This window comes from Grammomys surdaster, unplaced genomic scaffold (assembly GCF_004785775.1).
Source record: "Grammomys surdaster isolate TR1022 unplaced genomic scaffold, NIH_TR_1.0 215, whole genome shotgun sequence".
NCBI lineage: Eukaryota > Metazoa > Chordata > Mammalia > Rodentia > Muridae > Grammomys > Grammomys surdaster.
In genome coordinates this window covers 5540902-5555408 of record NW_021604660.1, presented here as the reverse complement: position 1 = coordinate 5555408, position 14507 = coordinate 5540902, and the positions used below count along the sequence as shown (strand labels likewise).

The 14507-nt window shown below is 37.5% G+C and overlaps 1 protein-coding gene across 2 annotated transcripts in view; it reads left to right on the top strand.

The window, feature by feature from the left end:
- Positions 1-14507, top strand: part of Kpna5 (karyopherin subunit alpha 5) — a 56138-nt gene that overhangs the window by 15780 nt on the left and 25851 nt on the right. For both annotated transcript variants that reach the window (XM_028772589.1, XM_028772590.1), the window contains exon 8: positions 5823-5922. In XM_028772589.1, coding sequence (XP_028628422.1) covers positions 5823-5922 — 100 coding nt within the window. The remainder of the gene's footprint in view (positions 1-5822; positions 5923-14507) is intronic.

Sequence of the window (14507 nt, the reverse complement as noted above, 5' to 3'; positions counted from 1 at the left end):
TTTAAGATTAAAAACGTTGTGAGTATATTATGTGTGTGTTTGAAATGGGGTGTGTACACTTGACTGCAGGTGTCCACAGAGGCCAAAGAGGATGTCAGATCCCCGAAACTAGAGTTGCAGGCAGTTGTGATTCTCCTCTGGCTGCTTTACTTATAAGATTTATTTTTCTATTTACGTGCATGTGTCTGTGTTCGGAGTATGTTCAAGTGAGTGCAGGTGCCTGAGAAGACCAGAAGAGGGTATCAGAGCTTCTGGGTTACAGTGGTTGCCTGATATGAGTACGGGGAAAGGAACTCCAGTCTTCTGGAAGAACAACAAGTGTTCTTAAATGCTGAGCCGCCTAGCTGCTTCACATTTAAAAATAAGTTATACTATGACATAAGATAAAAGATGTTTGAAAGAGAATTTTTTATACAGTATAATTAGCATTCACTGAAAGTACATTTAGCTTAGGTGTCAATGAAAAGTACTATGAAAGAAAAATTTAATCAAAGAGATGATTGGAAGAAAAAATAACTATTACTCTGTGTCATTCTCCATCCTTTTCAGGGTAGGAGTTAAATAGAATAAATGTAAACATTTAGACTGTAGTTTACAACCCTTTGTTCTAATAGACAACAATAGAGAAATGATTTCTTGGCATGAGTTAATACTATTAACTTCAATTAAGAACCAGTTGCATGCAGGCCACTGAACTGTTTAGGTTTGTTGGTAACTGAGCAAACCTAAGTTAATAGAGGACAAAAAACCCAGTCCTAGCTGTGTACTGCTAGATATTCATATAACACATTTTAGAAGGAATGTTTTATTATGAAATTTGACTATAGAAAGTTGAACATTTTATTGAAAATTCGAGAAGTATGCCTTGTACAGTGAGGCACACCTGTAATCCCTACATTGGGGAGCTTGAGGCAGGAAGATCAGGGGTTCAAGATCATTCTCTACTGTATGAATCCCTGTCTCAGTGAGGAGGAGGAGAAGGGAGTCAAAGAAAATATTGACAAGTTGGAAAAGAAGTAAAGCAGGCTAGCTACCAGTCGTTTTAAAGGAAGCCACTAGCTTTAAAATGATGATGAATTGTCTATTACATTGAAATTTACTCAGCTATTATTTAAGTAAATATACATTTTTTAGTAATGTCATGTGATCATTTCTTGTTGAAGTTTTATTTATTATGTTGATAATTAATTTGATTCTTAGTAAATATAAGTCTTTTAATTCTATAGACTATATGTTAACACAACTTTATTTAAATGTAACTTAATTTTAATGTATAATTTTGTATTATTGTCCTTTCTGCCGATTTGTTTTATATCACTGGAATTGAGAAGTCTAAAAGATTTGCTGAAAAAAACTTGCCAAATTAAAGTATATAATATAGACAAAAGAAAACAGTTTTATCATTTTGTTTTAAAATGAAATGTATTTTTTAGAGGCTTCATTTGTTTACAGGAAAATCTTGAACAGAGGTTTAGTTCTTTTCCAGATAATATAAAACTTAGGAGGATGTAGGATAACCTAGGAGTCAAACTTCTGTACATGTTCATGATGGAGTTTCTAAATTGCTTTAATTGGTCTTGGAAAACTCAGTTGAGGTGGGTGGCACTATTCCATAGGCTGGAATTTTATTCAGTCCTGGGCTGAATAAAAAATGATAAATGAAGTGAGTACCAGTATTCACTACCATCTGCTTCCTGTGGATGGTGTATCTACTGTGTACAGTTGCCTCGAGCTCTTACTACCAGGCCTTCCCCACCATGATGGACGCTACCTTCAAACTGTGACCTAATATATACTCTTTCTTAAGATTATTTTTTCTTTTTTAGATAGCATCTTATACTTGATTGGATGTAGTTTAGCTTGGATTTTTTGTGTGTATCCTGGGATGACCTCATGGCAGTCTTCCTACTTCAGACTCTTTTTCTGGGATTATAGGATGAATGAGGTGCTATGCCCAGCTCATTTTAACCCTTTTATATTCTTCTATTCAGTGGCATCAAGTATATTTCTAGTGTTAAACAGTTATCAACACTATGGACTTTCTGAATTTTTTTGTTCAACTCAGACCTAATGCTCATTAAACAGTCCCATCCCAGTTCAGCATCACAGTCCTTGGAAACTAAAATCTGTTTTATGTCTTTACCTTTTCTGGACATGTCATAAATTGAATATTCTAACATGATCTTTGTGTCTGGGTTGTTTCTCTTACTGTATTGTTTTCAGACTTCACTTGTTTTGTTTCATTTTATGGCTGAATAACATTCCATTTTTGCAAAAAAAGTAATTGCCACTCTGAATCTATAGATTGAATTCTTAACAATAGAAAACATGGATTATAATGTAACTTATTTAGGTATTTAAATATTTTGTAATTTTTAGTAAGTAAGTCTTACACCTTCTAAGGTAGTCTCCAGTTTACATTGGTTGAACATATGATTGGTTTGATGGTTTAACAGTGAAACATTTCACAGAAGCTGTTTTTTTAACTTTTGACCTTTTCCTGGATTAGCAGTATGTGAGTGATACTCTTGTGATTCCAGGAAGTAGTGGCAAACTTCAGCTTCTAGTTAGCCAAAAGATGAGAGCAAACAACTGATCCCATGTAAAGAACTGTGTTTCTATGCTCTTTTGGTAGGTATGTATAACCCTGGGCCTTTCTACGCCTGTTCCAGTTCTGAATAATGACACAGAGGCTATATTTATAAGCTTTTGGCCTTATAACTAGGCACTGTTTCCTACTAACTCGTAACTAAATTATCCCATTTATACTAAGCTAAGTTCTGCCTCATGAGTGATTAGTTACCACTCCTTCCTTCCTGCCCTGCCCTCCCCCTAACTCTACTCCTTCCCAGATTCGTTTTTTTGGAGTTCCACTTTACTATTCTGCTTTTTGTTATAGTCCATAGGCCCTTTATTTTAACCAATCAGAAGGTGATAGAGAACACTATTTACAAAGGCAGGAGATGCTGATCAGTACCAATCTCTGACCTGTAATCAGATCTCTGCTGGTTCAGAAATCAGCATTTGAATAGTACAAGCATAATCTTGACACAGTGCAGACAAATATTACTCCAGCATCTATGCTTTCTATCTGATGTTTTCTATCATTATGACACATTTTTGTAGGGAGGAAAGGCTGACTTTGGCTCACAATTTTGGAGGCTTCAGTACATGATTACTTGGCAGAGTTACTTTATGTCTCCACAAAGGTACATTGCAGGAAAGTGTGATAAGGTGAAACTGTCAACCTTCCTTCCAGTGGTCAAGAAACAAAATTAACATACAGAAAGGGCCAAAGTCCCCAAATCTTAAAGCATTCCTCCAGTGAGTTAATTTACTTCTATTGTGTATCACCTTTCAAAAGTTCTACTATCCTTTGTATCGTTAGCAAGAAATTTGAGGGCTATTTAAGATCCAAACTTAATAGTAGGTTAGATGAATTATATTTTTTCTTGCAGTGTTTTCAACTTGTGATAGATTTATTCATATTTAACTCCACCATAACCAATGGAATGTCTTTTTTTATTGTAAATAAAAGTTTCCTTCATTTTAAAAAAAAAGTGTATTTATAGGAAATGTATGGGAATTCAGTTAATTTGAGGTTTGATCTTACACCTAGCAACTTTGTGAATTTAGTACTATAACTAGTAGTTTTCTTTTTTCTTTTTGAGACGGGGTCTTACTCTGTGTCTTTGCTTTATAGATTTGTTAGATTTCTGTATATGAGATTATATCATATGTATAGAGGTAGTTTCATTTCTGTTCTCCAGTTTGGGTATTGTCTTAATTAGGGTTTTATTGCTTTGAAGAGACACCAAGACCAAGGCAACTTGTATACGTAAAACATTTAATTGGGGCTGACTTACATTTCAGAGATTCATGTAGATTCTGAGACTGAAACCTGGGTCCTCTGCATGAGCAACAACTACTCTTAGTGGGCTACTTTCCAGCCCTCTAAAAGAGATTTTTAAAAATTATGTTGTCACCCATGTGGCACTTAGTTAAGTCAGTTACTACTGTGACTCAACCTCATACTCTTGTTTATACTAAGCCTGAAGGTGGGGCTTTCCCAGGTGTTTTCCCGAGTGTGTACTCTGACCTGAAGATGTGGGTGGCTATCTAGATGTCTGATACATGAAGCTTTTCAAATGGCTTACTCTTCCAGATTATTTCACTCCCCTGTTTTTCCTTCCATGTTTTTAGTGTCTTTTGTTTACTGTGTATTCTTTGTCCTAGGTTTCTGCATTTAATAGACATTTAGATACTTTTCTACCTCTAGAGCATTCTCAGATGAGCAAAATAAAGACAAACACATACATATCCATTTTTTGTAGTCCCCACAAAGTTTGCAACATGTGTATAAGCACTTCAACCAAGGTATATGCCCTTGCTCTGCTTCCTTTGAAATTTATTCCAGCTGAATAAATTCATCTGCCAGGCTACAGAGATGGCTTTGAGCAAAGGCAAATTAAAATACCAGAAAGGTTCACTGATATATTTCAGTCCTTCCAAGGCTGTAAATTTGACAACCTTCCAGATTTCAGGGAAAGTTAGTAAGAACAGCATTTGCAAGGCAGTTCTCCTGTTTGCTGGTTTGTTTGTTTTTTCCAACCTAGGTTCTCTATATTTCTAGCAGGTTTATGAAGGCCCATAGTACCTTGCGTAATTGCATGCCTCATTTTGATGTGTGTATTCTTTCTGTAAGGTATAAAGAATTATTGTGATGTCACCGGGAGCCATTTCTTCCTAAAACTTTTTATACACACATACACTATGTTAGGGAATCTCCTATAATTAGTTTGTGTTTGTAGAGTTTAAAGGACAGCTTGTTGGAGTCAGTTCTCTGCCTCCATTATGAGAATCCTGTGGATGGAGCTCCATAGTCAGGTTTAGTGGCAACCTCTATCAGCTAAGTCACTGTCTTGGAAGTCTCCAATTTAGACATAATTAACAAAAGACATATAAGTAATTGTATTAGTTACTTTTGAATTGCTATGATGAAACACTATGAACAAAGTATCTTACAAAAAAAAAAAAAGAGTTTTTAATCGGACTTAGAGTTTCAGAGGGTTAGAGTTCATCATGGCGGAGAGAAGGCATGGTGGCTGGAGCAGCAGCTGAGAGGTCATATCCCATGTACAAGCAGGAGGTGGAGAGTGAACTGGGAATGATGGAAGGCTTTTGAAAGCTCAAGTCCATTTCCAGTGCTGCATCTCCTCCATCAGGGCCACAATTTTTAATTCTTCCAAAACAGCCACTAGTTGTGGGGAACCTGAGTATTCAAATATAAGCCTGTATGGGCCAGTCTCATTCAAACCATCAGAATAACTATTATATATTCAATATAACATATTGAATGTATGGGAAGATTGGTAATAACTTCTTAGGGAGCTGAGGGAAGAGACATCTTGTTTCAGATACTCGGTTTCTTACCATCTATCAGGATTCTTGTAAACCAGCTTACACACACACACACACACACACACACACACACACACACACACAAAGATCTGTTAAAACCAAAGAATGTCCTTTGTTAGTAACTGACCTTCATTGAATTTGACGCTCTATTCCTTGCTTTCTGATTTTTGTATAATGTATCATTTTGACATTTTTAACAAAAAGTAATTTTGTACACTTCTTCTGATATCTGTTATCTTCAATTTGTTAACAACTTCAGGATTTAGATCTAATATAATACATTTTAAGTTCTCCCTTTTTGTTTTATCAGTTTAACTATTAATTAATCAAAGAAAATTAAGAAAATAGTTGAAATGGAAAAGTGAATATAAAATGACCATTTTTTTTTCTTTTCTTGGCAGGTTATTAACAAATTCAAATAGACTTACAACCACCAGAAATGCTGTATGGGCCCTCTCAAATTTGTGTAGAGGCAAAAACCCTCCTCCAAATTTTAGTAAGGTATGAGCAAAATATACAAGTTAAGAAGTCTGCTTCTATTAATGAGTTTATGATAGATGTTTTTGAAGTTTGAAGGAATTCTTTTTGTTACTTTCTCTATGAACTAGACACTATTTAAACATTCAGCGAATTAAAGTTTATAGATTTCTACTCTTCCGTTGCCTCTCAGGTTCCTCTGGCCAGAAAGTTCCCACTATAACTAGATATTTATGTGTCTTAAAGTTGAATTAGCAAAGTTACATTTGTAGTCTAGTTCTTTTTACTTATAGGACATTGAAGTCACCCCATCCCCATATGATTAAGAACCACTGGTAGGCACTAGAAAATGGCACAGAGACTTTGGGATAAGTCATCTAACATTTCATTGGTGGTAGTTTCTAAAATATATTCAACAGTGTAAGTATAAAGAGGCCTGTGTGCAAATATTTAGAGCAACTTTATTAATAATTATAAAAATAACCTAGAAACTGTACGTGTTCCTTAGTGTATGGATGAATTAATTATGGCTTGTTCATTTTGCGAAATACAACTGAGCAGTAAGAAGGAACAAACTGCTGATGCATATATTAATCTCAAAAGCATTAAGCTAAATTAAAGGAGTATATAAATGTTTCATTTTATATGACTCCATTTACATGTTTTGAAAAAGAAATCTAAAAGAATAAAAATCATATTGGGGACTATCTGAAGTGAGAATATTGACCACCAAGGGACAGAAGGAAAAATTTTAGAATGGTGGAAGTATTTTGTAATATGATTAGATATTGGTTATCCAGCTGTATATATATTTACAGTACAAACTGACATACCAAAAGGAAATAGACTACTGAATTGTATACTTAAAGTAGATAAAATTCTTTTGTGTACACTAGCTCAATAAACTTGTATTTTTAAGGCATCTTTTAAAAATACTTAATTCTTGTTTTTTTTATTTTATTTTTTTCCTTTTTTGTCTTTCAATTCCTTATTTTGTGTACACTAGCTCAATAAACTTGTATTTTTAAGACATCTTTTAAAAATACTTAATTCTTGTTTTTTTTATTTTATTTTTTTCCTTTTTTGTCTTTTAATTCCTTATTTTGTGTACACTAGCTCAATAAACTTGTATTTTTAAGACATCTTTTAAAAATACTTAATTCTTGTTTTTTATTTAATTTTTTTCCTGTTTTGTCTTTTAGTTCCTTATTTATTTTTTATTGGATATTTTATTTACATTTCAGATATTATCCCCTTACCCCCTCCCCCCCCCCCCAGGAACCCCCTATCCCATACCCCCTCATACTTCTATGAGGATGTGCCCTCAACCTTCCCCCACACTCCTACCTCCCCACCCTCGAATTCCCACAAACACAGTATCCAGCCTTCATGGAACCAAGGATCTCCTCTCCCACCTATGCCCAACAGGGCCATCCTCCCTTACATATATAGCTGGAGCCATGAGTCCCTCCTTAAGTGCTCCCAGGCTGGTGGTTTAGACCCTGGGAGCTCTTGTTGGTTGGTAATGTTGCTTTCCTCATGGGCCCCAAACCCCTTCAGCTCCTTCAGTCTTCACTCTAACTCTTCCACTGGGAACCTGGTGATTAGTTCAATGGTAAGCTGTGAGCATCCACCTCTGAATATGTCAGACTCTGGCAGACCTCTAAGGACACAGCTATATCAGGCTCCTGTCATCATGCACTTCCTGACATGTACATCAGTGTCTACCTTTGGTGACTGCACAAGGGATGGATATACAGGTGGAATGGTCTCCAGATGGCCCCTCCTTCAGTTTCTTTCTTTTCTTTTTTTTTTTTTTTTTTTTTTTTTGAGACAGGGTTTCTCTGTATAGCCCTGGCTGTCCTGGAACTCACTCTGTAGACCAGGTTAGCTTTGAACTCAGAAATCCGCCTGCCTCTGCCTCCCAAGTGCTGGGATTAAAGGCATGCGCCACCACTGCCTGGCCCTCCTTAAGTTTCTATCCCACACTTTGTCTCCATATTTGCTCCCTTGAGTATTTTGTTACTCCTTCTAAGAAGGACCGAAGTACCCAACTTGGTCTTCCTTCTTCATGAGCTTCATATGGTCTGTGAGTTGAATATTGGGTATTTCAAGGTTCTAGGCTAATATCCAATAATCAGTGAGTGAATACCATGCGTATTCTTTTGTGATCGGGTTACCTCACTCAGGATGATATTTTCTGGTTCCATCCATTTGCCTAAGAATTTCATAAATTCATTGTTTTTAATAGCTGAGTAATACTCCATTATGTAAATGTACCACATTTTTTGTATCCATTCCTCTATTGAAGGACATCTGGGTTCTTTCCAGCTTCTGGCTATTATAAATAACGCTGCTATGAACATAATGGAGCATATGTCCTTGTTACATGTTAGAGCATCTTCTGGGTATATGCCCAGGAGTGGTGTAGCTGGGTCCTCAGGTAATGATTTTCTGAGGAACTGCCAGACTGATTTTGATTTCCAGAGTGGTTGCACCATCTTGCAATCCCACCAACAATGGAGGAGTGTTCCTCTTTCTCCACATCCTCGCCAGCATCTACTATCACCTGATTTTTTAATCTTAGCCATTCTGACTGGTGTGAGATGGAATCTCAGGGTTGTTTTGATTTGCATTTCCTTGATGACTAAGGATGCTGAACAGTTCTTTAGGTGCTTCTCAGCCATTTGAGTTTCCTCAGTTGAGAATTCTTTGTTTAGCTCTATACCCCATTTTTTAATAGGGTTATTTGGTTGTCTGGAGTCTAATTTCTTGAGTTCTTTGTATATATTAGATATTAGCCCTCTATCAGATGTGGGATTGATAAAGATCTTTTCCCAATCTATTGGTTGCCATTTTGTCGTATTGACTCTGTCCTTTACCTTACAGAACCTTTGCAATTTTATGAAGTCCCATTTGTCAATTCTTGATCTTAAAGCATATGCCATTGGTGTTCTCTTCAGGAACTTTCCCCCTGTGCCCATGTGTTTGAGGCTCTTTCCTACCTTCTCTTCTATTAGTTTCAGTGTATCTGGTTTTGAGTGAAGGTCCTTTATCCACTTGGTCTTGAGCTTTGTACAAGGAGACAAAAATGGATCAATTTGTATTCTTCTACATGTTGTCCTCCAGTTGAACCAGCACCATTTGTTGAAAATGCTATCCTTTTCCCACTGGACAGTTTTAGCTCTTGTTAAAGATCAAGTGACCATAGATGTGTGGGTTCATTTCTGGGTCTTCAATTCTTTTCCATTGATCTTCCTGCATGTCTCTGTACCAATATCATGCAGTTTTTATCACTATTGCTCTGTAGTACAGCTTGAGGTCAGGGATGGTGATTCCTCCATAAGGTTTTTTATTGTTGAGAATAGTTTTTGCTATCCTGGTTTTTTTTTGCTATTCCAGATGAATTTGCGAATTTCTCTTTCTAACTCTGTAAAGAATTGAGTTGGGATTTTAATGGGGGTTGCATTTAATCTGTAGATTGCTTTTGGCAAGATGGCCATTTTTACTATATTAATCCTGCCAATCCATGAGCATGGTAGATCTTTCTGTTTTCTGATATCTTTTTTGATTTCTTTCTTCAGAGACTTGATGTTCTTGTCATACAGATCTTTCACTTGCTTGGTTAGATTCACACCAAGGCATTTTATATTATTTGTGACTATTGTGAAGGGTGTCATTTCCCTAATTTCTTTTTCAACCTGTTTATTTTTCACATAGAGGAAGGCTACTGGTTTATTTGAGTTGAAACCAGCAACTTTGCTGAAGTTTTTTTTATCAGGTTTAGGAGTTCTCTGAGGGAAGTTTTGGGGTCACTTAAGTATACTATCATATCATCTGCATATAGTGAGATTTTGACTTCCACCTTTCCTATTTGTATCCCTTTGACTTCTTTTTGTTGTCTAATTGCTCTGGTTAGGACTTCCAGTACTATGTTGAATAAGCAGGGGGAGAGTGGGCAGCCTTGTCTAGTCCCTGATCTTAGTGCAATTGCTTCAAGTTTCTCTCCATTTAGTTCGATGTTGGCTACTGGTTTGTTGTAAATTGCTTTTACTATGTTTAGGTATGGGCCTTGAATTCCTGACCTTTCCAAGACTTTTATCATGAAGGGATATTGAATTTTGTCAAATGCTTTCTCAGCATCTAGTGATATGATCATGTGGTTTTTTTTCTTTGAGTTTGTTTATATAGTGGATTACATTGATGGATTACTGAATATTGAACCATCCCTGCATTCCTGGGTTAAAACCTACTTGATCATGATGGATGATTGTTTTGATTTGTTCTTGGATTCGATTTGCTAGAATTTTATTGAGTATTTTTGCATCGATGTTTATAAGAGAGATTGGTCTGAAGTTCTCTTTCTTTATTGGGTCTTTGTGAGGTTTGGGTATGAGTGTAATTGTAGCTTGATAGAATGAATTTGGTAGTGTTCCTTCTCTTTCTATTTTGTGGAGTAGTTTAAAGAGAATTGGTATTGGGTTTTCCTTGAAGGTCTGATAGAATTCTGCACTAAAACCATCTGGTCCTGGGCTTTTTTGGTGGGGAGACTGCTTCTGTTTTTTTAATGACTGCTGCTGTTTTCTTAAGGGTTATGGAACTGTTTTGATGGTTTATTTGCTCCTGATTTAACTTTGGTACCTGGTATCTGTCTAGAAAGTTGTCCATTTCATCCAGATTATCTAGTTTTGTTGAGTATAGCCCTTTGTAGTAGGATCTGGTGATTTTTTTGAATTTCCTCAGTTTCTGTTGTTATGTCTCCCTTTTGAGTTCTGATTTTAGTAATTTGGATACTGTCTCTGTGCTAAGGGTTTATCTATCTTGCTGATTTTTTTCAAAGAACCAGCTCCTGATTTTGTTGATATTTTGTATAGATCTTTTTGTTTCTACTTGGTTGATTTCAGCCCTGAGTTTGGTTATTTCCTGCTGTCTACTCCTCTTGGGTGTATTTGCTTCTTTTTGTTCTAGAGCTTTCAGGTGTGCTGTCAAATTGTCAATGTATGCTCTCTCTCCAGTTTCTTTTTGTAGGCAGTTAGAGCTATGAGTTTTCCTCTTAGCACTGCCTTCATGGAGTCCCACAAGTTTTGGTGTGATGTGTCCTCATTTTCATTAAATTCTAAAACGTCTTTAATTTCTTTTTTTCTTCCTTAAACAAGTCATCATTGAGTAGAGTGTTGCTCAGTTTCCACATGCATGTGGGTTTTCCATTGATTTTGTCATTACTAAAGACCAGCCTTAATCCGTGGTGATCTGATAGGATGCAAGGGATTATTTCAATCTTTTTGTATCTGTTGAGGCCTGTTTTGTGACCAGTTATATGGTCTATTTTGGAGAAGGTACCATTAGGTACTGAGAAAAAGATATATTCTTTGTTTTAGGATGTTTAAATGTTCTATAGATATCTGTTAAATCCATTTGGTTCATAACTTATGTTAATTTCAATGTGTCTCTGTTTAGTTTCTGTTTCTATGATCTGTCCATTGCTGAGAGTGGGGTGTTGAAATCCCCACTATTAATTGTGTGAGGTGCAGTGTGTGTTTTGAGCTTTAGTAAAGTTTCTTTTTATGTATGTGGGTGCCTTTGCATTTTGAGCATAGATGTTCAGAATTGAGAGTTCATCTTGGTAGATTTTTACTTTGATGAGTATGAAGTGTCCTTCCTTATCTTTTTTGATTACTTTTGGTTTAAAGTTGATTTTATTTGATATTAGAATTGCTACTCTAGCTTGTTTCTTGGGACCATTTGCTTGAAAAATTGTTTTCCCTCCTTTTACTCTGAGGTAGTTTCTGTCTTTGTCACTGAGGTGCGTTTCTTGTATGCAGCAAAATTCTGTGTCCTGTTTGTGTATCCAGACTGCTAGTCTACATTTTTTAATTGGAGAATTGATTCCATTGATGTTAAGCGATATTAATGAGAAATGATTGTGGCTTCCTGTTATTTTTGTTATTAGAGGTGGAATTATGATTGTGTAACTATCTTTTGGGGGTTGTTGGAAGGTTACTTCCTTTCTTTTTCTTGGTTGTAGTTTTTTTCATTGTGTTGGCATTTTCCATCAGTTATCCTTTGAAGTGCTGGATTTGTGGGAAGATACTGTGCAAATTTGGTTTTGTCATGGAATATCTTGGTTTCTCCATCTATAGTGATTGAGAGTTTTGCTAGGTATAGTAGTCTGGGCTGGTATTTGTGTTCTCTTAGGGTCTATATGATATAAGTCCAGGATCTTCTGTCTTTTATAGTCTCTGGTGAGAAGTCTGGTATAATTCTTATAGGTCTTCCTTTATATGGTACTTTACCTTTTTCACTTACTGTTTTTAGTATTTTTTCTTTGTTTTGTGCATTTGATGTTTTGATTATTATGTGACAGGAGGAATTTCTCTTCTGGTCTAGTCTATTTGGGGTTCTGTAGGCTTCTTGTATGTTCGTGGACATCTCTTTCTTTAGGTTAGGAAAGTTTTCCTCTATAATTTTGTTGAAGATTTTTACTGGCCCTTTAAGTTGGGAATCTTCACTCTCTTCTATATCTATTATCCTTAGGTTTGGTCTTCTCATTGAGTCCTGGATTTCCTGGATGTTTTGAGTTAGGAGCTTTTTGCATTTTGCATTTTCTTTGACAGTTGTGTCAATGTTTTCCATGGTCTCTTCTGCACATGAGATTCTCTCTTTTATCTCTTGTATTCTGTTGGTGATGCTTGTGTCTATGACTCCTGATCTTTTTCCTAGGTTTTCTATCTCCATGATTGTCTCCCTTTGAGATTTCTTTAATGTTTCTATTTCCATTTTTAGATCCTGGATGGTTTTGTTTAATTCCTTTACCTGTGTTTTCTTACAATTCTTTAAGGGATTTTTGTGTTTCCTCATTAAGGGCTGTTTACCTGTGTTCTCCTGTACTTCTTAAAGGAAGTTTCTTATGTCCTTCTTAAAATCCTCTATCATCATCATGAGAAGTGATTTTTTAATTTTGAATCCTGCTTTTCCAGTGTGATGGGGTGTCCAGGTCTTGCTATGATGGGACAACTGGGTTCTGATGATGCCGAGTAACTTTGGTTTCTGTTGCTTATGTTCTTGTGCTTGCCATTCACCATCTGGTTAACTCTAGTGCTACCTGTACTCACTGTCTCTGACTGGAGTCTGTCTTTCCAGTTATCTTGCTTGTGTCAGAGCTCCTCAGAGTCCAGATGTTTCTGTGATCCTGTGATCCTAAGCTCCTGAGTGGAAGAACTCCTGCTGCTGTGAGTGCAGTGGTTCCTCTAGGATGGTTCAGGATATGGTGTCTTCACAGGAGCAGAGCAGCTGGGTGTTCACTGGTCCGAGTGGAGTAACTCCTCTAGAATGGCTCAGGGTAAATTGTCCACTGCTCTGAGTGCAGTGGCTCCTCTAGGATGGCTCAGGATATGGTGTCTCCACAGGAGCAGACCAGCTAGGTGTCTGCCCCAGCCAAAAGGACCAGGCAAGGGATTTATTTATTTATTTATTTATTTATTTATTTATTTTACACTCCAGATTTTATTCCTCACCTCTCCCCGTCCACCCTCTGACTGTTCCACATCCTATACCTCCTCCCCAGCCCCCTGTCTCCAGGAGGATGTCTCCCCGCCCCCACCCAACCAGATCTCTGAACTCAGTGGGGGCCTCCAGTCTCTTGAGAGTTCGGTACATCATCTCTGACTAAACCCAGACCCAGCAGTCATCTGCTGTATATGTGTTGGCCTCATATCATCTGGTGTATGCTGCCTGGTTGGTGGTGATCCAGTTTTTGAGAGATCTCGGGGGTTCAGGTTAATTGTGATTGCTGGTCCTCCTACGGGGTCGCCCTCCTCCTCAGCTTCTTCCAGCCTTTCCCTAATTCAATCACAGCGGTCAACAGCTTCCATTGGTTGGGTGCAAATATTGCATCTGACTCTTTCAGCTGCTTGTTGGATCTTCTAGAGTACAGTCATGATAGGTCCCTTTTTGTGAGCGCTCCATAGCCTCAGTAATAATGTCAGGTTTTCGGACCTCCCCTTGATCTGGATCCCACTTTGGGCCTGTTGCTGGACCTTTTTTTCCTTGCACTTCTCTCCATTTCCATCGCTACAGTTCTTTTAGACAGGAACAAATATGAGTCAGAGTTTGTACTGTGGGATGGCAACCCCATCCCTCACTTGATATCCTGTCTTCCTGTTAGAGGTGGGCTCTACAAGTTCCTTCTCCCCACTGTAGGGCATTTCATCTAAGGTCCTTCCCTTTGAGTCCTGAGAGTCTCTCACCTCCCAGGTCTCTGTTGCATTCTGGAGGATCCCCCCCAACCTCCTACCTCCCAAGGTTGCCTGTTTTCATTCTTTCTGCTGGCCCTCAGGGCTTCCATCCTTTTCCCTTACCCAATACCGGGTTCCCCTCTCCCTCCACCCCCAGTACACTTTCCCACCCAGGTCCTTCCCTTCATCCCTTCCCACTTGTGATTGCTTTCTTCTCCCTCCCGAGTGTGACTGAGAGCTCCTCACTTGGGCCTTTCAGCTTGTTGACCTTTTTGAGTTCTGTGGACTGTACCTTGGGTATTCTGTACATTTCTTCCTTCCTTCCTTCCTTCCTTCCTTCCTTCCTTCCTTCCTTCCTTCCTTCCTTCCTTCCTT